The sequence below is a fragment of the Micromys minutus genome (assembly GCF_963924665.1).
Source record: "Micromys minutus genome assembly, chromosome: 14".
Classification (NCBI taxonomy): Eukaryota; Metazoa; Chordata; class Mammalia; order Rodentia; family Muridae; genus Micromys; species Micromys minutus.
In genome coordinates, this window is record NC_137983.1 from 2,671,062 (window position 1) to 2,695,035 (window position 23,974).

The 23,974-nt window shown below is 50.5% G+C and overlaps 1 protein-coding gene across 10 annotated transcripts in view; it reads right to left on the reverse strand.

Annotated features, from left to right (window-relative positions):
* Nucleotides 1-23,974, reverse strand: part of MYO9B (myosin IXB) — an 80,724-nt gene that overhangs the window by 54,612 nt on the left and 2,138 nt on the right. For all 10 annotated transcript variants that reach the window (XM_080928826.1, XM_080928822.1, XM_080928825.1 and 7 more), the window contains exon 2: nucleotides 9,131-10,025. In XM_080928826.1, the coding sequence (XP_080784952.1) occupies nucleotides 9,131-9,970 (840 nt within the window). In that variant the 5' untranslated portion in view covers nucleotides 9,971-10,025. The remainder of the gene's footprint in view (nucleotides 1-9,130; nucleotides 10,026-23,974) is intronic.

The window sequence follows — 23,974 nt, forward strand, 5'->3', positions numbered from 1 at the left end:
CAGACAGGGTGAAGGCAAGGTTGAGGTTTCCAGGAGACTCTCCAAGGCAGGGATGTGGTGAAGGTTCATAGTGGACATTGGTAAAGTGATGGCTATGCATACATAAGGGCCTGAGCCTAGCACCAAAACTGACATAAGAGAGTCGACATGGAGGCAGGGCTTGTAACCAGTAAATAGACACAGGAGGGTTCCTGGGTTTAATGGCCAGAGTCAGCCTAGTATGCCAGGCAGGGTCCAGGCTTATGGAGAGACCCTGTCTCTAAGTGGATAGCACTTGAGGATTGATGCCTACACAGAGACAGACAAGACACACACACACACAGGAAAAGAACCCTGCCCAAGCCAGCCTCTAAGCACCATGGGATGCCTACTTCCAAGACTTCCTTCCCCAAGTCCCCCATACTGCTAGAAGACCCAGGAGAGGGTGCCACTGTGCACACAGGTGTCTGCATCAAGCATGTATGACACAGGTGCCAGGAACCAGGAACCTAGTAAATACACATGGCATATGACACATTGTTCTCTATAGGGCTCTAGAATTTTCTATATGTACATGGACGTATGGTCAGGGAGTGACTCGGCACACTGGACACATGAATGCTGAGTGACGGCTATGTTAGACTGCCTAGGGAATGGCAGTCCTGTGGCTTGGTCCAATGCAGCCAGCAACATGAGCGACTGCACCACAAGTACTCACTCATCTAAGACCCAAAGCCCATCATGGACTGATCCTCTCAGATCCAGAGCCCATCCCTGGGCAACTCGAGGCAGGGTAACAACCTAGGATCTTTCCCACTACTCTGCCCTAGTGTCCATTCCTGCTGTGATAACAACTCACCCTAACAAAAGAACCCTGGGGGAGAAGGGGTAACCTGGTTCCCAGTCCCAGGATAGCACCCATCATTATAGGAGTCAAGGATGCTGCTTAACTAATCACCGCACAGCTAGCAGAACACATGCACCTCATTAGGACCCAAACGCAAGGGATGGTGTTACCAAGACTGGTGTGCCTTCCCACCCCAATGGCACCATCAAGACATGACAGTTACCACGGGCCAGTGTGATCCAGACACCACCTTCACAGCAGATTCTAGACTTTTCAAGTTGGTAAGTAAAACCAAGCATCCCAGACTCCTAGTGGATGCCCACAGCACAGGCAGAGCCAAACTCAACATTCAAATTAGATCTTTCTCTACATTCACTAAGCCTTTAGGCTTCTTACGCAGAAGAAAAGGTGAAACCCAAAACTGCTTATTTCTGGATTTTTCCACTTAGTATTTCCAAACTGCAGTTAGCCATGAAAAAATGAAGCCCAGAAATCAAAACCGTTTAGAAGGAACTGCCCACTGTCTGCAAGAAAACCTGCACTGGTCTAGGGATGTGTCTTGGTTGACAGAGTGCTTGTTGCTTAGCTGGTAGGTACTTATAACCCAGTGGACAGAGAGCTTGAATAACATTCACACGAGCGTTCATTCTCAAAAACCACATAACTCAGGCCTGTCATGCTTGTCAATCTGATATTTAGGGGGTGGAAGCCAGTGGATCAGGAGTTTGAGGTCATCCTCAACTATGGCACAAGTATGAGGCCAGCCTGGGTTATATGAGAGCCTGCAGAAGGGCAGTAAAGGAAGATGGGGAAAGCCCAAAGGAAGCCTATCTTGAGGACAGTCCAGCACAAAAACCTCCTTTTCGGGGGAATTCCTGTTACCGATCTCATAGGTGCAGGAAGACATGGAAATCCCAGGCTGGAGGCCCCCGTGATACCTCAGCATCTCTGACAGCTGCTCAAAGTCCAGTGGCTCCCAGCAGGGCCCAACTGACATCTGGACACACAGCATTGACTGGAATATGGGACCTAGATCCCCAAACATGAATAGCAGTGGGGAACACGGGTTTGAACAAAAGGTATGACCTTTGTGTGACTCTTTGGCACACCCTCATGCACATGGGACCTGCTTGAGACACCCTACAACCCAGGGGTCCCCTAGATGGCTCTCTCCATATGGTTCACACACCCCAGTTCTGCATTCTGCTCTGGATCTCTATGTATCTTATTACCTGTCCACCCATCCCTCAAGGGCCTCAGACCCCAGAGCTTAGGTCACATTGTTCCTTTCTGCTCCCACCCATGACTACTGACCCTCATATTCACACTGAGACCTTGTGGGGCACAGACACAAGGCAGGACCAGGCACAAGGTGGGGTGCCGAGTGTGTCCTGAGCACTCATTCCTGTCCCCACAGTGGGTATCCAGTGACCCTGACTTGTTCAATGATCCTATGACCTCCTAGGCAATGTCCCCCAGCCCTCACCACTCAACCCCACACACACCAGCCTCCCTAGCAAACACCATGATCTCCATTCCTCCCACCTTCCACAACACCCCTGCATGTTTAAACTTTGAAACATTATTTTTATTTATTTTGTGGCTGTATGTTTTACCCATGGGCACACATATGTGGAGGTCAGAAGACAACTTTCAGGAGTCGGTTTTACCTTTTACCATGCAGGGCCTGAACTTAGGCCCAGAAGCTTGGCAGCAAGTTCCTTTACCCACTAAACCAACTTGCCAACCCAGGACCAGGTACCTTCTAAGTTAAGTCAAGAGGGTCCTTGAGTCTCTGTTCTGCCTTGGATAAACTATCAGTTGAGCAAAGTCCCCCAAATGATTCCTGCAGCCATCTGAGACCCCTACTTCACTGCGCCAAGATCAGTCCTTCTTCGCCACTGGTTGTCTGCTTCTACCCCCCTAAAACTCCCTGAGGCAAGCTGCCCTTGTCTGCAGCCTCTTAGCAGGATGGGCTGGCACATGTGGACACATGTCCTGCCCCAGGATCCGTAGGTACTCCAAGCCTTCAAGTCACCCTCAGCAGGCTGCTGCAGGGTATGCTGCTCCATGTGTGCAAGCAGCAACCACACTTCTTGATCCAGCACTGCTCTAGTGGGGGACCCTGAAGGGTAGAAAATTTTCTGGCTGGGGAGCCTAATCGTAGCCAGCTGTGCTAAGGAATAAAATGCTGACACAGCAAGCAGAGGAACCAAGTAGTGTCTGACCAGAGTGGAATATTACTCAGTCATGAAAAATGAGCAAAACTCCAACACACGAACACACACTGCAACACATGTATCTAGGAAGTGTGCTTTTGAGTGACAGAAGCCAGAGCAATGGTCACGTGATAAATGGTGAAGTTCATAACCAGACACAGCAGGCAAAGTTGGAGACAGGAAGCAGATCTAAGAGTAGTGGGCAGTGACAACTGATATGGACAGAAAATCTTTTGTGGGAGATGAAATGTTCCAAGTAAGATAGAGGCGATGGTTGCACAACACTGAATGCACCAGATGGCATTGTGACAGTTGATTTTGTCAACATGACAAACCTAGAAAGAAGAAACCTTGCCTCCATCAGACTAGCCTGTGAATACATCTGTGGAGCATTTTCTTTTTAAATATTTATTTACTTATTTAAAGTATATGAGTATACTGTCACTATCTTCAGACACACCAGAAGAGGGCATCACAGAGGGTTGTGAGCCACCATGTGGTTGCTGGGAATTGAACTCAGGACCTCTGAAAGAGCAGTCAGTGCTCTTAACCACTGAGCATCTCTCTAGTCCAAGTGGAAGATTTTCTTAACTGCTAACTGATGGAGGAGGGCCCAGTGCATTGTGGGTAATATAATTCCTGGGCAAGTGGGTCTGACCTCTATATAAGGAAGGCAGATGAGTACTGAGTGTGGTGATTAAATCCCAGCACTCTACAGAGTTCAAGGCTGGCTTGGTCTGTATAGTGAGTTCCAAGACAGCTAATGCTATGTATGTAAAAAAAGGGAAGGAAGGAAGAAAGGAAGGAGACAGAAAGAAGGCAGGGCAGACAGGCAGTAGCCTGGGGACAGCTGGTAACTAGCATTTCTCTTTTTGTTTCAAGCTCCTGCCTTGGTGTCCGTCAGTGGCAGACTATCATCTATAGAATGGAACAAGTCCTTTCCTCCCTACGCTGCTTCTGGTCACAGTGTTCATCGCAGCAAGAGAGAGCAAACCAGGACAATGCTGTGTCACTGTGATGAAGTACTGACCTTGTAAAGTGCACGTTTAGCTGGAGTGCTGAGCCCTGGTGTGAGCTCTGGCTAGGTACTGGCCAGGGCACTCCTGCCCATACCACACTACAGTGCAAGCACATGGAACAAGTGGTCACGTGGCCAAGCCTGAGCTGGAGAACAGACGATGGCCCCTCAACCCTTTCTCAATCACAGACCCAGTGATGTCACCAACTCCCAGCAGGTGACAACAGTTACTTGGGGACAAATCTCTAAAACAAGACATTTTAGAGGTTCCCCTTAGATGAACAGCAACTGTTGAGCTGCAATCTTGGTTGACAGATGGAGACAGGGTCTCACAATGTAACCCGTGCTGGCCTCAAATTCCTCTGGCCTTGGCTTCCAAGTGCTACATCAACAGTCACTTGCTGCCATTCCCAGTCAATATCAAGGCTGTTAAACACCCCCACCCCATAGGCTGAGGCACTCCCAATTCCACAACTTTACACCTGAGTCAGTCTGCCAAACATCTTCACCTAGATCTTCGGTTTTTCATATCAGTAAAGCCACGTCCCTGTGGCTGGGCAGAGCCAAGCCACCATACCCCAGGAAAGCCATGACCAGTGGGCAAAGGTCCTGTGGTCCTGGTGACGACCTACAGGGTTGGGGAGCAGAGTTTGGTTTAAGAAATCTCTAAGAACACAAACCCTGGCCCTGAGCAGGAGGCAGCAGCAGCGTCAGGGCCCATCCCTGTTCTGGAGTGCGGGAGCCTATGGCAGCTGAAGCTGTGTGTCGTCTCCCGCCCTCAGACTCCTCTTCAGGTGCAGCGGGGCCTGTGGCTAAGTGAAGCCAGACCCAGGGAAAAGATGTGGGTCCATGTTTCATTTCTGCTTTCAGAATCAGAGCTGTGCTGCCCCAAACATGCCAGCAGCAGCTGTGGACATGCCAAGCCCACACAGTCTGTGCCCTGCTGACATGGAGTAAAGCATGTCTGAACTCTATGACCACTGTCCTAGGCCACTCAGCTGAGCTAAGGGTTGTCAAGGTGTGCAGTGCCCATCGAGAGTTAACAACCCACTGGCTCACAAAACCCCCAGACACGTTATTGCCTTGTAAGCTCAGGCAGCCAACAGCACACACAAGTGTCTCCTTTCTGAATGTAGGAAGTATGGAGGGCCTACTCCTTGCCTACTGGAGGATGCCCTGGTACATGTCATCCCCACATTCTTTGAAATGGCAACTATGTTGGGGCATGCAGGAATACGGACTGACAGACCCATGCCTTCCATAGAAGTCCTCCTGTTTTCTGCCCAGTACTGCACTGAGGCTGCGTTCTGGCCTGAGAGGACCGGAGAGCACAGTGACACCCTGGCCTCAAAGAAACCAAACTTCTCCTTTTGGGGTACTGAGAAAAAGTCCCTGACACTGTAAGCTGCATGTATCTTTGGTCTGTGCACGGGCCAAAGCCTAGGACCCTAAGAGGACAGGAATGAGAGACTAGAAAGTCACATGAGCTGGGGTAACCTGTGACCCAAGCTGTACCATGATCTAAGATCTGCAGCTGTAACCAGGGAAAAAAAGGCTTCACAGTGTTAGCTAACAAGGTCTTGCTGGATTTGTTCCCCAGAGCCTTTCATGCAGTACTCAAAAGAGGAAGTAGGGGGATAGGCAAGTTGGGACCAGCATTGGCAACATAGAAAGGAAGGAAGAAGCCATATATGGTGTGATACATGCCTGTTGTCCTAGCAATTGGGAAGTAACTAAATAAAAAACCTTGAAAATAGCTTAAGCTTCATAGGTACCTGACTCTTAGCAGTCACTCAGTGACTGACAGTAACAACAGTCAGCGCCGTGCCAGCATCCCTGAGGGGCACTGCAGCGATGGATGAGGAAGATGGTAGCGCCCTCACCAGCACAAGAGAATGACAGGAGCTGGTGACTGGCCCCTGGGAACAAAGCTACTGCGTGTCACCAGCAGTTAGTCTATGGAGGTACTGTGGACAGGTGTGACATGAGTCCCCACATGATTCACACCCAAATCCTTGGCCCGGGATGTGGAAGTGTGAGCTCACTTGGAAACAGGGTTGCAAAATTCAAGGACTGGGTACTTCACAGCAATGAGGGTCCCCTTTAGCTCATGCTCCCCTCCCCCCTGGGGTCTTCACTTTCCAGTTACAGGGTCTCTGCAGGCTCTGCGTGGCACCCCCATAGCACCACTCTTGCCTCCGCCTGAACACAAGTGCCAAGAGACCACAAACCCTCATGACCAAGTGCACTGGTGCCCAACCTGAGGGTGGCGCCCACAGCATAGCACCACACACACAGGGGCCCAAGGTTGAGGCAGAAGGTCGAGGAAGCACGGCATGCCACACACAACAGGCTCAATCTAAAACCTACAAACTGCCAGGTGGCGCTGACACACACCATTAAATGCAACACTTGGGAGCCAGAGGCAGGAGGATCTCTGAATTTGAGGCCGGCCATGTCCCTACATTGTCAGTTCCAGGACAGCCAGGGCTACGTGGAGACACCCGGCCTCAAACAAATCAAATGAAAACAATCAAAAAACCCTACAAAGAGCTTCTTTAGGGACTTTTCCATTTCTTATTTTCAGATCATGGGCTTGACAGTTGGTACTGCGGCTAACGCTGAGGGAGACGTCTGTATGTATGCCATAGGTGGTTCGTCTGCACAGATGAACTGATACAGCTGCAGAAGCCAGACCCAAAAGGAAACAAATTATTTTTCTCTTGGGTCGCATGTAGTCCCTGAGGTCACGTGTAGTCCAGGCTGTCCTCATACTCTCTAAGTAGTCATAGATTACCCTAAATTCTAGATCCTCCTGGCTCAACCTCCTAAGCGCTGGAACAAGAAGCACGAGCTACTGAGCTTGGCAGAGAAAATCTATTGTTACTCAGTGGGCTTTGTCTGCTTCATATTTAAGCTTAAGCATCACATGGGATGCTGAACCTTCCTTTGGTTGTAGAGCAAAAAGCAGAAACACACCAGCCAAGCTGGTGCACATCTGAGTCCTGTGACCTCACATGATGGCCTGCAGTGACCTCAATGGAAGAGGAACCTAGATGAACGCAGCAGGCTAGAGGCGATTTCAGTGAATCTGCACAGCAGACAGCAGCCTTCAATGAGGGGTGAGAGGTGGAGTGGGGGGTGCAAGAGGTCAAAGGTTAGCAAGAGAAAAAGAGTTTCAGATTAAAAAAGGCAGAGGACCCTCAGGATTTAGTAGGACCAAATTGCAAGGGGGCACAGTGAGCTTGGCCCTGTGACCAGGGAGCCCTTGGGGGATGAAGACTGCAGGTGGAGATAGAGGAGGAAGAAAGGCAGGTTCATAGGTGCTGGAGACACTGCACCACACAACGGTGGCAGCCCACACTGTCAAACTGGTGCCCACATACACAGAGATCCACCTCTGAGATGCACTGCAGGATTAGGTGAAATCAGCACCGCACACTGGCTTCAGTTATAACACACAACACTGCCACGAAATACAAGATGCAAAGTTGAGAGGAGGAGCCTGAGAAGTCTGCCACCTGCTCAGTGCTCTCTGACCTGACACTGCCTTGAAAAAAAATCCTACTGAGCCTGATTGTGGTGGAACACGCTTTAAATCCCAGAACTCCAGAGGCAGAGGCAGGTGGATTCCTGTGAGTTTTGAGGCAAGCCTGTTCTTTAAAGTGAGTTCCAGGACAGACAGGGCTACAAAGTGAGACCCTGTCTCAAAAGGAGAACAAAACAAAACAAAAGAACCAAAGGCCACTGGCACCAGCAATGTAGTTCAGTGGGTGAGGCATGTGGTGATCTGAGTTCGATCCCTGGGATCCACATGGTGGGAAAACTAACCTCAGAAAGCCGTCCATTGGCACCTGGGTGTACACTGTGGCACACACATATCCACTCATAAAATTAATGAATTTTTAAAAAGCCTACTGAGAAAGAAGGGCTGACAAGGTGGCTCAAGTTTTAAGAGCACCTCATGCTCTCCCAAAGTCCCTAGGTTCGATTCCCAGCACCCTCATGGAGGCTCACAACTGTTCAGAACATAGTTCCAATGGAATTGGTGCCTCTGCTGGTTTCTGCAGCACCAGGCAGACATGCATGCAAGCAAAATACCCATGCATGCACACATATACACATACACATGCATGTGTACACACAAGCTGCAGCACACTTTTGCATACATGCACACATACACACCACACACATACACAATGAAAAAGAGCATACCACTAAGATAGAGGGACAAACAGAAAGGGGAGGAGAGAGAGGCAGACAGAAAGGGGAAGGGGGGGAGAGAAAAAGAGAAGAGCTAAGTGGAGCTGTTCCTGAAACCTCGACTCTGGAGCTGCAGACCCCAGCCCATAGTCACCCCTACCTTGATGTACCAAAGATGAGAGATGTTGACATCCTCCTTAAAATGCCCAGAGCTGGGCTCACTCACTCATCCCTCCTGTCACTCATGCCCAGGGTGTCCACGGTGACATATTAATGTCTCCCGTGGAATTTAGTTACTCGGGACCCTGGGCTTGGGGCATAAGGTGCAGGTCTGAGGTGGTCTCCCCCATACGCTGTGGCACTATTTCCCTGCTGCTCCTGGGATGGCCTGTGACGCTCAGCATGAGCACATCAATCTGCTGGCCCGGGACCTGGATGAACACCAAAGTCCTGTGAGCCCCGCTGCTCTCACCTCCCATTCTGGATGCTCTCGGACCCGAGGTCTGGCCTGGCCACGCCTGGAGACACAGCCTCCCTTGAGTCCTGTATATGCTCCTGGGTAAAATGCACGGCCCAAGGCACCCCTCACATCCCAGCCATCCCAGGGCCCCGACCGCTGGAGGAGGCCTTGACACCCCAATCACAGGGTCGGGATGGTTCCAAGGAGCTGACACACCCAGCCTGCTGCCCTGCCTCATCCAATTGACTTCTTGTGTGCACTTTCTCTGGGTGGTGCTAGGTGTGGAACCTGGCTGGCATCCAAGCTCAGTGCACTCTGGGATGGACATGGGCATCACACAGAGCTGGGGCAGCAGGCCAGCGCTCCTCATCTCCTGCCCTTCACCTCCAGGCCCCGGTGCTCACCTCCAGCACAGGCCCCGCTCCCAGGATGGTCCTTTCGACGCCACTGGCATAGCCCTTCTGGCTGAGGGCTGTGAGGCAGTGGATGAGGAAGTTGGTGCTCTGTGTCTTGCCAGAGCCGCTCTCACCAGAGATGACGATACACTGGTTCACGCGCTTGCGCAGCATGGCGTAGTAGGCTACGTCAGCCAGAGCAAAAACATGGGGCTCCAGCTTGCCCAGCTGCTGGTTCTCATACATCTTCACATACTTGGGGTTGTAAATGGGCAGGAACTTAAAGGGGTTGATGGCCACCAGGATGCTGCCCGCGTATGTGTAGATCTTCTGCTGCATGAAGCGCAGTTTCAGGTTCTGCAGCAGGTTGGCTTCAGTCAGCTCTGGCAGGTTGCACAGGTCGTCAAAGTCGGCCTGAGGCCTGGGCAACAGCCCTCGCTCCACCAGGCGACATGCGGCCGTGGGCCGAGCCAGCAGCTGCATGTGCAGGTACTGAATGCTGCCATCGGCATTGCGCTCCTGCAGCACGAAGTAGTAGCCGTCCTTCTGAGGGTGCTCGTCCTGAGCGCGCCGAGGCCACAGTAGCACTCGGTGCACAGGTGCGTCGCTGGCATCCAACACCCACTCCTCCCCGCCTGACTCCTTCACCTCCACCAGCACGTAGTGCTTCGAGCCATCCAGGTGTAGGCTGGCCACCACGTCTCGGATGATATCGCTTGTTGTGCTGTCCTTGGTGGCGGTCACACGGCATGAGGTCTGGCTCCCAGCACTGGACAGCTGAGGGTAGATGTGGAGGTGGTAGGTGGCCTGCTGCCGACGGCCTGAGCTGCCAGCCTCGTGCGCACTCATCCTGCAGGCCTCCTGGCCTCAGCATGCCTCACTGGCAGGTGCACACCTCCTGTAACTAGACACAAGGTAGGGGTTAGCCTGGTGATCACATTTGTATACAGCTCCAGACCCACAGTAGAAGCAACCACCTGTCTTATGAGGAGACCCAAGTGCCTCCCATTTACCTGCTTTGTGGCAAACTTGATGGAACCCAGAGCCTCCCTCAAATAAGGCAAGACAATACCCCTGAGCCAAGACAATACACCTGGGGGAAGGGGATAAATTCTAGACAGGAGCTCTACCCAATCCACACCCTAGCCCCTCACTGGGCAGGGGCTCTATGAGGAGCCATGTTCCCACCATGAAAAAATTACTTGTAATAAAATGCATTTATTTCTGAAGCCTACTAGTACAGGGAATATGATTTGATGCTCTTAATAGCCTAGGTGGTGTCTTGCAGCAAGGAGCACAGCAGTATGGGTTAAGTGCATCAGCCCACGTGGACCAACTGAAGACAAATGAGGCCTTTGCTCAAAGAGCAGCAGGAGAAGCTGGTCCGCAACCCCAACAGTGAATGAAAAATGGTAGGGAAAATTATCTCTGGGAGCTCAGAAGCTTTCAAAGGAGCGCTGACATAAAAGAAGTGTTCTGAAGAATGAAGAGGAGTTCATTCATGAGATTAGCTACTAAAAGAAGAGTGTGGTGTCTCACAGCTTGTTTTTAAACATGAAGTTTTATTCCAAGGCAGAAATACTGTGTGTGGGTGCTTTTACTACAATACCAAAACAGAATGGTCACAAGAGACCAAGGGCTGACAAGGCTGCGAGATTTGTCTCCAAGCCACTTGCAGACATTTGCTTGCTTCTGACTCTGCAGAAGTTCGAAGTGTGACTCAGCAGCACAAGCCTAAAGGGCTGGACTGGCAGCAAAGGATTAACATCAGCTCTGGAATCCTGAGCTGTGAGGTGTCAGGAGGGACACGCTCAAAGAAGCTCCTGTGACAAGGCAACAGCATCAGCTCCCACAGGTACCATGGGAACGTTCAAGGCAGCTTCACTTTTCGGTCTTTTTCCGTATCATTAAGGAGCCGTTTCTTCCCTTTTAGCCAGCAGCAGGAAGAGCACATGTTTGGTGGAATCTGGGTCATTTGACGCTGAGGTCCAGCTCAGTGGTGGGGAACTTGCCTGGCATTCTCAAGGTCCTGGATTCAACACCCAGGCTTGCAAATTAAATATCTGTTCAGTGCATATTGTCACACTCAGTAGGACAAATCTATCATTGCTGCTACTGGGGAGGGTGAGGTAGGCAGATATGAACTAAAAGTTAACTCAGATTGAATCTGTGTCACAATAAAAAAATGTGTGCAACCAGAGAGACCAAGGCCTAACAAGGCTGTGATATTTGCCTCGTAGCCACTTGCAGACATTGCTGGTCTCTGACTTTGCAGAAGTCACAAGTGTGACTCGGCAGCACAATCCTAAAGAGCACCAACACACAGTGTTTCAAAACAGCAGGAAACCAACACTCAAGTAGGCAAAGCCCAAACACACCCAGCCCCATAGCCAGATCCACAATCTGCAGAAAAACTCCCATCTGTGGATCAGTATCACTACATGCTTAGTGCCCAAAGAGGCCACAAGAGGGTGCTGGATCCCCTGCAGCTGCAGTTGCAGATGGTTGTGAGCAGCCATGTGGGTGCTGGGAACTAAACCTGTGTCCTCTGGAAGAGCAGCCAGTGCTTTTAATAAGTGATCCAGTTCTGCAGCCTCTCTCTCTAAGTGTCCTAACTACCAAAAGGAAAGCAAGACACATGCACATTAAATAAAACAAAATAAAAAAAAATGAAAGACATCTAGACATGGTTTACTGCCTTCAGGACCAGAAGTTGATGACCCTGAGGGCAGAAGTGCCTGACAACTAGAGTAGATCCCGGGAGCCCACAGAGCACCAGATGTGCCAGGGCTTGCCTGCAGTTCCACAGATAGGAGGACACAGGAGGCTCATAGAAGCTCAAGGCCCAGCTTGCCTGGGGCACACAGCACCACGGCTGTAGACGTGGGACACTGACTCAGAAACCAGGCAGAGGTTGGGTGGGGTGGCACACTATTGTCACAGTGGCATTTGGAAGTCAGAAGCAAAGGATCATAGTTCAAAGCCGGCTTCACATATATAACCAGTTGGAGGCAAGCTTAGGGCACATCAGACCATATCTCAAAAGAAATCAAACAACAAACAAAAAGAAATGAAGGAGAGAAAACTCAATTCTCAAAAGTCCTGTGACCTCCAATGGTACACCATAGCAAGGGGGCAAACAGTTGTAAACATGAGCACACACGCACGCACACGCACGCGCGCACACACACACAGGTATATATGCAAATGTTATGTTACTGGTTGATTTAGTGCACATACTTTTGTTGTTAGTCAGTTTTGGGCCTGTCTTTTCAGACAGGGTCTCACTATAAGGACCTGGGTACCCTGGAACCCAGTCTACAGACCAGGCTGGCTCAATACACAGGCCTGCTTCTGCTTCTTGAGTGCCCTGTTCTGGTTTTGGTTGTTATAGTTTCAGACACTCTCACCCTGTGGCCTGGGTGGCCGGAGTCTTGTGACGTGAGTGCTAGGGGCACAGTTGTGCACCACAGGCTTTGAGACATTTGTTTCTTTCCATATTTTGTGTTTGCGCCTGTGTTATGATGCACATGTGTGTGTCAGAGGACAATTTGCAGGATTCTACCGTGTGGTTTCTAGGAATTGAACTCAGATCACTGGGTTTAGCGGTAAACACCTCTACCTGCTGACCATCAGCTCACTGGCTCCTGGAAGATGGTTTAATGTTAATCATGTTTAATTCAGCAGATCTAGGCATTCCCTCCCACCCTCCATGAATCTCTCTAGAGAAACAAAGGGGAGTCAGGTGAACATTCCCAGCACTGTGTTTCTAAGATCACTGAACTATAAACCACCACAGCAACCATAGCCAGAGGATGGACAACTTCGACACAGCACAGGCACCGAAAGGAACACCTTGTGATACTGAGATAGAACCACTTAACTGGAAAAACACTGGCTCCCAAACAATACACATAGACCTAGCAATTCTGTTCTTCTTGACCCAAAGCTTGGGAACTCAAATCCCAGGACATGACTGCATACAGTGTGGCTTGTATTAAAAGGCAGAAACACACCAATGGATGAATGGATAAATAAAATATAGTCCAAGCACAGGGAATAGCCCTCAGCTATGGTAGGAATGCTGCACTAGCCCACAGCACGTGAGTGAAGTGAGAAAACATGAGTGACGATTGCTCAGCAGGCAGGGTGACCTAGCATGTTGAGTCCTGAGTTCCATCCCTCAAAATGTAGTCTGAAGGTGGTAGCACCTGTCACCCCAGTACTGGGGCAGTGGAGGCAGGAGGATCAGGAGTACAAGGACATCCTTGGTTACATAGGAAGTTTGGGCCAGCCTGGTCTGCATGACAAAACAAAAAAATAGCCCAGCACAGAAAGTGTGTGTATGTGTGTGTGCGTGTGCGTCCACTGACAAGCAATGTCCACAATAAGCCAGTCCACTGAGGCAGGAAGCAGAACAGAGGCTGCCAGGGGCTGGAGTGATGGGTCTTGTAGGGCTATTACAGGTTCTGGATGGAGAGCTGTGAAGGTTGCACAACACTGAAGCACTACTACCCACTGAGGAACTGCTTTCGTTTGTGAATTTTACACAATTTAAATAAAATGGAAGTGCTCAGGGTATATGGTCCATGTACAGGGGAATCTCTGAAACCCAGCTAGCCACGCAGGAAGCTGCCAGCAGCTGGCTGCTTTGGGGTGACACGATAAGGAGGGTCAGGAGACTCGTGGTTCTTCTGACCTTGGTCATAGCAGCAGGCTCAGACCACAACCTACAATGACACACAAACTTCCTGTGACGGGTTCACACCTTCGCAGACTGAGACCCAGGTGATGTGATCTTGAGGACAGCCTGGCCACAGTGGGAGGACAACTGCAGCTGATGTGAACTGATCTTCAGGACCGCCTCTGCTTGAAGCAGTGCCCCACTCCCACAATGTGTCCTGTGAGCTCACTAACACAACTACAAGAATGATAACGACAACAATGACAATGACAACAAACAAATCCCACTGACTGAAAAGTGAGACTAGGCTTGGCAATGCACACCAGTACTTTGGAGGCTGAGGCTGAGGATCCCTAGTACTAGGCCAGTCTGCACAGCAGCTAGACAGACCCCTGTTCATTCAGCAATGACAGGGTTGGGAGTCTGAGGCACAGCAGGGGATCAGCTGGGGTTCACAGCCATGCTTGCCTGGCAGTTCAAGCCACTCTGAAAGTCAGTCATAGAATGTTCCAGGTGGTGCCATCAGAGTTCAAGAACAGTTTGCATGAGGAACAGAGACTTGAACTGAAATTCTGTGCCTTAATTAGTCACACACACCTACATGCCAAGTTATTCACTGCGTGTTGACCTTCAATCTTACGTGGCCTGTAGATACAACAGGGGTCCTGCTCATGACAAAGACTAGTGATGGTGTAGCTAGTTAGTCTGTTACATGACATTTGCAAAATCACAACAAAGACTCATGACATGCACTGAAAAAATCTGCCAAATGAGACCTGACTGCACACTGCTTGTGCACCCGCAGATGCATGTGCACACGCAAACACACATGTCCTGTGCACACAGCTCATACAAACATGCCCACATGCAAGCCCCTCCACATATTTGTACACATGAGCCTTCATCCAGAACCACAGAAACATGCCCACAGCCAGGCTCAGTGGTAGAACTGAGGAGCAGGTGGGACTTCTGGGCCAGAGAGGGAAAGAGAGGAGCAGGAAAAAGGTGGCTTGCCTTTGAATGGGGAAAGCTTAGAGGACAAATGTTGCTAAGAGGCCCCCAGTCTAGATGATGGATCCTCCAGGATTCACCACGGGAGGAGTTATATTTAAAATAGCATACAAAATTAGGCTGCTAGTTGCTGCGCCCAGCGATTGTGCTACCCTGTTATTCAAAACTAAGATTGTGTGGTGTTTCCCTTCACACAGCGACTCAGCTGGGTTCCAGAGAGAAAGGTGCGGCGGTAAAGCGTGGGTTTTTGAGAAATGCACCCCAGCTAGCTGTGTGCATTTGGATGAGTGGGGCTGACATGGAGCAAACCCCCACATGGAATAGAGCTCCGGGTCAGAGAGTCTGCAGAGATGGGAACAGGCCATGCCCACTGGTGCCCTGCCTGCAGTGAGGGATGGTGTCTTTTTAATTTTTTCCCCGAAACAAGGCTCAACAAAAACTATCCCTCCTAGAGCGTGAGTTCTGAGAGGTGACCCCAGTGTGCCTGTCAACTGCATGGACAGGAGCCCTGGATAGTTTGCCATCAGGCTGCCTGGAAACGGGTGGTCCGGGTTATACTGCTGCCCACCCAGTACCTAATAGGGACTGTCTCTTGGGGAAAACCAGCAAGGCCTGTCAATAAGTTCTGTCCAGTCCCTGGGGCAGTGCCACCTGTCCTGCCAAAAGAACCCTCACTGAACCCCTCTGGACATGTTCAGATGCAGGCTGAGGCAGACTGTGACAAGGAACTGCCCTCTCAGAGGCAAGGACAACGCTCATGGGGAAAGTTAACAGAGCTAGCTCAGCAAGCCCCATCCCAAACAGGAAGGAAACTGATAAGGCTTCTTGCTCAAAATGCTTGTAGCCCTGCCAGGCTGTGGGTAGAGGAGGGCAAGGAAGCCAGTGTCATGTCAGGAGACTGTTCCTTTGACAGCCCCTTCTTCCCATGTTAGAGTGCCGACTTCTTGAAAAATCCCTCCCATGGGACCTGCCTCGGGTCTTGTCCATTAGGCATCCCAAGCAGCAACATCCTGATGCAAGAGCAAAGCCTTCCTGAAAGCAGCATGGTGTCCACCTTCAAACCAGCTGTCCACAAACACTGGGGGTGGGGCTTCTGCCAAAGACAAACAACCTACACACACAGACAGAGACAGTAAGAGAGAGGTCCAGGCCTCTGCTGGGGATCCTAGGCAGGGACTTTACTGCTGAGTCACAGTTTTGAGAATTATAGCTTCATGACATCTCTCTCAGGAGGACTTGTTGGCTTTTTGTGACTTCCGGCACACCTTCCTCATGACATGTTCAGTCTGGGACCTGGAGTTCATCAGGCTGTGGCCCAACATCCTGTCTTAAGTGGATGTGAAACCCATAGTCTGAGAATCCCCTGGTGTGTCAGGAAAGGGTGTCTACATGGGAGTGTGGAGCCAGAAGATGTCTGAAGGCCCTGAGGAGGAGAGACAGCTAGGTCTCATGGCAGGCTTGGGCAGTGCTAGGCCCAAGAGATCATGAGAAACTATATTCTCTCTTGCTTTATTATTTGTCTCAAGAGTTATACTGTGTGGTGCACGCTGGCCATCAGTTCAAAGGACAAGCACGGTGCCTGGGTTCTCTCTATTGTTTTACTGTGTAACCCAGGCTGTCCTGGAATCGCTGTTTGCCTCAGCCTCTAGAGAGCTGGAATCATAAACAGGTGCCACCAATGACAGCTTCTGAGCTTTCAATAAATACTGCAAAGCTAACGTGCTTGCCTACCTTCCAGAACCACCGTCCCATGCTCCTCATCCTCTAACATGGACCTGTATCACAGACACAGACAGACAGACAGACAGACACACACACACACAAAGCTTTTAGCAGCAAGCCTGACTCCAAGAAAACATCAACCCTTGACCCACGCAAGAACAACATGAGGCCACAGGGTGGAGATGTGGGCTGAGCACAGGCAGCCACTCTTCTGGCTCTAACCATGTTTTAAGCCTCCTGCATGAAGAGCTGGGCTTGGAGTACCAATCTGGCAGCCTCTCTGGAATTCATCAGAGGAGGCAGAGTGGGGCCCCACAAAGAGCAGGGCAGACTCGTGTGTTATATAAGGCCATAATTTGAAGCCACGTGTTTAGTGGGTGAAATCATTCCCTAGCTAAAAGGAGAAAGCTGGCATTAGGCCAGGATGGGCTGAGAGGTGGGGGATCCTTCCTAACAAGAAGTTCCTGTCTGTTCCCTGTGGCCCTCATTTTTTTTTTAAATCCATTTGTCTGTGTATGTACCCTCTTCCCACCACGCAGACAGGGTCTGACTATGTAGACCAGGCTGGCCTGGAATAGCCCATCCTCCTCCCTCAACCTCTAGAGGGTCTAGGATCACTGGCAGGCATGTACCACCACACCCATCACCTAATTACTATTTGGAAGCAGAATCTAAAATGTGCTGATGAATGACTGAAGTTGAAGCAGATCTGACAGTTGTAGAGATCACAGCTGTAGGAGCCTCCTTGGACAGCCAAGACCCAGACCCGGATCCACAGATATAAGATGGCCCCAATGCAAAGGAGCTGGGAGTTAACAGAGCATCTCACAGCTCAGCCTCTAGATGGATGGGCCCATGTCCATAGGAACTCACAAGAAAATTTCCCTCCCCCAAGTACAGATGAGCTGGAGGCAGGGTTCAGGGGTTGTGCCTCTGCCTAAAACCCTCAGTGAGGAACTGTGGGGGTGTGGCCTAGTGCTACAGCATTTGCCTCCCATTCAGAAGGTCTTGGTTTCCATTCCAAACACATTGCAAAGAAAAAAGAAAGTTTAGGTGGCCCTTGGAATGTATCATGGGTTGACTGGATTCCAGCCAGTCTAACAGGGAATACCTGGAGAACTGTAGGTTAACTAGTTGGCTCAGACACTGCTGAGAGGCACATCCCAGGCTGCCCAAGGGCTACAAGGTTTCTCAGGGAAGGCAGGGGTGTGTAATACCTTCCAGCCAGAACTCTCAGCTCGAGCCAGCAGCATAGTGCCTCCACCAGGCTGGCACTTGGTTGGGCTGCTCCCTGGGATCCACACCCGCTGGGAGCCTCAGAGTGTGAAGCTACTTGGGAAGAGGGCTGTGATAGAAGCCAGGGATTCAGAAGATACCATAGGAAGGTAGAATGAGCTCTAAGTGCAATGTATGGCACTCTTAGAAGACACAAGGATGGCTTGAATGGAGGCACACTCCTGTGTTTACAGCACTTGACCCAGGACCTCAAACACAGGGCAAACATTTTCCCAAGACTGACCGCACACTGGAGGTGCAAAGAAGGGTCTAGCAGTTTAGACCACCAGGGCTACTCATCAAGCCCCTGTGTGAAATAAGGCCATAATGAAGAACACCCAGAGATGGAGACTGCTGGGAGGAGACCGGAACCACAGGTCACCCAAGTCCCAGATCTGAAGGAGGCAGGAAGGAGCTGTCATGGAGCCTGTCAAGTCAGTAATCTCCAGAATCTGGGACTTGAGGCCTCCAGAGCCAGAAAATTCCATTCCTGCTGTTTTAAGACAGCTGTCTGTAGTCACAGAAAACCCTGTAGTCACAGAAAACCCAGCACTGCCTCGAGGTGCCCAAAAGGGACATGCACTGTTCTACATGCAGTGGTTCTGAGGTGTTGGCGGCAAGCCCTGCATGTTGCTGTGGCCTTCTGCCTCCCCAGTTTGAGCATGGTGAGAAGGCACCTTTGGAGCCTCCCTAACTCCACAACAGGGTTCAGAGCATGCCATGCTTCCTTCCCGAGGCCACTCTTGCGATCTGTGGGATCAGGTTCCCTGGAGGCAGCACCCCTCCAAGAGTGAGCTCAGTCACCCTAACTACCTTATGACACCCATTCTGTTACCTGTCTTTCAAGGCAGCTTTCTCTACCTGGAGTCAACCTGCCTGTAACCCAAAAAAACTAGTATCTGTCTGTCTGTCTCTTTCTCAAAAAGCTCTCAGGTAGCTCACACTGGCCTCCAACTCACCATGCAGCTGAGGCTAACCTTCAAGTCCAAGACTTCCTTTCTGCCTGGATGTTAAAGCATGTTCATGTGTGCTGAGGTAGGACTCAGGGGTTATGTACACTAAGGAAGTTTTTCACCAACTGTTCCCCAGCTCTCATCTTCTTTGAGGCAGAGTTTCTGTAGCCCAGGATGGTATAAACGCCTCATCTTCCTAGGTCCTTTCTCTCAATGCTAGGGTGACAGGCATGTGTTCTTCACACCCTTCTTTCCAAACGGTGAACATCACCTTAGCATCCTCCCCTTCTGGTACTGGGTTATCATATGGCCATGAGGGAGGTAAATGACACTCAGCCAAACCAAAGGCGCATAGCCACAGTCACAGCCAGGCCTGGACAGGACTGACATGACCAGCACCATTTCTGACTGCCACTACTTGAAGTATGGTCCTGCAGTTACAGGACAACTATCCATACAGCAAAGAAAGAACCTGTTCCAAGCATCTGAGCAGTGGGGAGACCCAGAACCATGTCAATACAGGCATTTGGGACAGGACGTGGGGAGGCAGGGAAGCAGCCAGAGCTAGACACAGCTGGACCAGAACCATGTCAATACAGGCATTTGGGACAGGACGTAGGGAGGCAGGGAGACAGCCAGAGTTGGACACAGCTGGAGGTACACAGGGAACGTGAGGGCAGAGGCCACAGGCCAGCTGGGGCTAGCCTGAGTACAGGGCTTCCAGTGTGGATATGACAGGAGCCACAGCAGGAATGGTCAGATTCTGAGGCCCCACAAATGTGGGAAGGAGCTTAGACTGTCACTGGGTCATATAGGGACATTGTGGGTACAGATGGAGGGCCTGGAGGCTGCAGGGTTCCCTGCAGTGGTCTCTGCAGGTGTCAGGAGAGCTTACAGTGGCTCCATCAGACCTATGACAGGCAGGCAGGCTCTGGCTGCAATTGAGAGTCAGGGGACAAGTCCTTCGTGCAGCCAGGTTCTGGAACATTTTCAGGTGCCCCATGCAAACTAAAGGTAAAGGACGCTGGGAAGCAGGCAGGTCCCATGCACAGGACATACATACCTGTAGATCTTTCTAGAATTTCCATAGATCATCTGTCATTAGGCCTCACTATAGAAGGTACCAACATCCTGCCTTCTCCTTAAACTTGGTGAGACAGCTAATCTAATCCTAGTAGCAAGGCCCCAGGAAGGATAGGCATGCACTCACACCTGACCCCTTTTACTATGGAAACAGGGTCTCCCTATGGAGCCCAGAGTGACTTCAGGGTCCTAATCCTCCTGCCTCACAGTGACTGAGGATCTCAATCAACTTCAAGAGCAGTTGATTCATAGCCTAGGAGGAAAGATCAGATAAAGGCACTGTGGTTGGAACCATCTAAGGCCCCAGGGTGACAGAATTACCAGGGTCATAGTGGGCTTCTTCAGCCTCACTATACAGTCTGAGTCAGCTCTGCTGTTTTGGACAACCCCCCCCCCCCCCGTGACATCACACCAGGGGACTCTATCTCACATAGGCTGCTATAGGAACGAAGTAGCCACTCAAAAAACACTGGCGTACTGGCGTGGACTCCCACAGAACCCCCTGTGGGAAATGCCTGGAACCACAGCATTTTAGATTTTGGATCCTTCTGGCTTTTAGAACATTTATAAACAAACAAATGAACAAATAAATAAAGGAACCAGGCCTACTAATGTCTCCCTGTGATCCTAGGCTTGGGAAACTGAGTCAGGAGATCAAAGACTGCAAGTTCCAGGCAAACTTGTGTTCCAAGAAAAAAAAATTCATGGTAAAGATTCCATTCAAGTAGAAACCAAAAGGTTTCTGTATGAGCCTTGCCATCACTGGTCAGCCCTCTCACATTCACAGCTCTTCACAGGCCAAGGCTGGGGTACAGTAGCTCAAGTTCCACAGCATGACATGTCCTCAGACATCTCCTCTCAGAGCAGGGAAGCACGCTGCAGAAGTGACTTCACACAATTCGGGTTGCCCTGAAGCCTCATGGGGGCAGGAGATGTAGTTTGGCTCTTCCCCATGAGCACAGTGACCTGGAAGGACAACCCATGCCTAAGTAGTTGAGTCCAGACACATGAAGTGACATGCCATCCCTTAACCTCCCCATCTTTCTCTGCTAAACCCCTGAGATAACTCAGAATCATCACCCAGGGAAAAGGACCAGGTCTCCAAAGGTCTCATATTCCTCAGATTTCCATCCATAGTCATGCCTACCCTGATAAACTCCATCTCCACATGACAGTGACAGCTTGTCTTTGTTCTAAGCCAAGCCTAGGGACTCCAGCATCCTCACCAGGAAGTGCCTGTCTGCAGTCACCTGCACTGAAAGACCAGAGTCCCCACTATCACTTCTCAGCCCTTTCCTAACTTCATTCACCTCAGAATGAGAGAAGGTGGCTCTGCTCTGGGAGGAGTAATAGAAGGGTACCACAGCCTGCAGATGCACAGCACTCCCACCTGAGACTCCTTACGGTTTTGTTTTGTTTTTAATTATGTGTGCAAGTATATGCAGAAGGCAGAAGAGAACACCAGATTTACCTGGAGCCAGAGTTACAGCTGACTGTGAGCTGTCGTAGGTCTGTGCTAGGAACTGAACTCTAGGACTATGAAAGAGCAGCAAGCACCCTTAACCCCTGGACACTCTCACAGCTCCTGCCGGGGTACCAATTCATGGTTGTACAGAAAAGTTCCTGTTCCCCTCACTGTCTCAGGGGGCCAGCTCCAAGCCTGCCTTCCAGCCAACCTTCCTGCTTTACTCAAAAAATTAAAAACCTTCCAGAAGCTTCTGTGGACCAATCATCTTACACAGGAGCTGGTCCATGATGAAGTTGCTTTGGGATGTTGTTCTGTGACTCGAAAATGCCTAGAAGGGGCACCCCATTCTGTGCTATTTGTATTTCTGGTCCTTTACCCAGCAATCACCACTGTAAACTGAACTCTAAAACAGCCCCCTGCAGACCAGAGGCAAGCCAGGTGTGGAGGTTCCTCCCTATCTTCCTACAGTTGGGAGCCTGAGGCAAGAGGACTGGGAGTTCAAGGACAGCCTGGGCAACCAAAAGAAAGTCCCCAAAGATCACCAGCTCTTTCCAGGCAGAATCCTTACCTCTCTGGATTCACCCTGAGCATAGGAGGGTAAAATCCAGAAAAGTCCCTCACAGGGAGCTTCCCAGGGTTGAGGTGGGAACCAATTTCCCAACCAGTTTACCCACTTCTTAAATGTTTATTCAACAGAGAAGAAATTGGATGAACATAGATAGCATGGGGGAATCAGTCTGGCTAGTGTAAAAAGTCTGAGATGCCTTTACCTTTTGATCACGTGCTTAATTCCTAAGGCCTGGGATATTTAAAAACTTTATTTTTGTCCTTTTTTGAGACAAGTCTTACTATACAGCCTAGTCTGGTAACAACCTCAGGACCTTCCTGCCTCTGCACCTCTGCTGGGATTTCATGTGAGCCATTCTGAGCTCCCCATCCCAGCCGACTACCTCAGAAGTGTAGTCGAGGTTCTTCATAATGACAATTAAAGTGAGACAAGAATCCCCAACACTGACCTTCACTTGTGAGGCTGGTGTCCTAAGAAGAAGTAGGACAAGCTCAGACGAAAGGGTAAGATGGCCACCCATGCAGGCAACCATGCCTGCACTTGATTTTGGGACTTCCAGCCTTCAGAACCTCATGATGGGTCGGTCCAGCCTATGGCAGACACAAGCCTGCCAGAATCAGCTTCACTCCACCATCTCACACTCTCTCTCTCTCTCTCTCTCTCTCTCTCTCTCTCTCTCTCTCTCTCTCTCTCTCCTTCGTATGACACACAGCAGAGCCAGGACCTACATAATGAGTCAACTCTGCCAGTTTATTCGTCCTACAATCCTGCAGGCTGAGCTCTGAATCACTTTTCAGGGAGTCCTGAGTAGAAAATGAGCAGACGCCCAGCTCACCAGCAGCATTTTCCCAATGTGGCGAATCATGAGGCCTTTTCCAGCCAAAGTGGACATTAGTGCAGAGACAAGGCCCTTTGTTCTGCCCTCAAGACCTTGGAGGGCAGAAGAGAAGGGCCTGTCTTGCTCTGTGAGGAGGCCATGCCGCCTGGCTGAATGGTGGGCTGGGCAGGGCTGCCTGGCACAGCTGGATTGTGGACCTCCAAGACACAAAGACCTAGCAGGTGGGACACTGGGGCCCACACCAGAGAGTGAATCATCAATAAGATGAGCCCCAGAGTGGATGGCCTTCCCCAACTGAGGCGAAGCAGCTATGTCACGGTCATTGGTGAGACAGGGGAAAAGGAACAGGCAGAGGAGGGGATAGCATACACACCAAAAGAACTTTAAAGAGTGTGCAGTGTGGGAAAGGATGGCTACCTTGAGGGCTTGGGCCCTTGAAGGACATAATGCAGCTTATCAGAGGCATGCCAATTGGATAACCCCTGAGAATGGAGTCTGGTATAGATAATCTTGCAAGAAAAGTGACAGTTTGTTTCCAGATGGGGACAGAGTCTCCAGAAACTCAGGTCAGCAGTGATATAAGGAGAAGGGAAACAATGGCCCTGCTGTGCCTGCCAGGCCGCCTCAGCTGGCTCAGCTGCCCTGCTCTCCCCCTGGTCTCCTGTGCAGCGGCCAGCAATATCTAGCAGCCAAGGTGTCCCCACCTCTCCGGATTCCTACAGAGGACCCTGAGAGGAACTGAGGCCAGCAGGGACTGCAGCAGTCTATTTGCACCTCAGGTCCATTCCACGTGGCCCACTCCACTCCACACAACCCGTCATCATCTCTGGTCAACACACTCCTGCCAGTGCAACCTGGGGACAGGTGTCAGGACAGTTTGACAGCCAAACTTGGGTAAAGGCTATTTTAGAGGGTTGGGGACTACAGACACAGACTTGTTGGCTTTTTGCTCTCTTAGGGTGCTGGGGATGCCTGCACCGTTTGTGTGTTAAGGGTGAGAGCACAAACCTAGCCTCCCAGCCACACTTTCTGGTTCTAGAAAAGCCTAGTGATCCATCTCCAAAGCCAGCACCTGCCTGAGTCCATTTTGGGAAAATAGAAACAAGGATGCTCTCCTGGTGGTTGACTGGAAAAGGAAATTGAGACAGATGAAAGCAGAGGTCACAGCAAGTGTCCCAAAGAGCAGAGTGACGGGTATCTGTTCCTGTCATCCTGGGTTCATCACTGACATGGCTTCCCAGGTTTCACTGC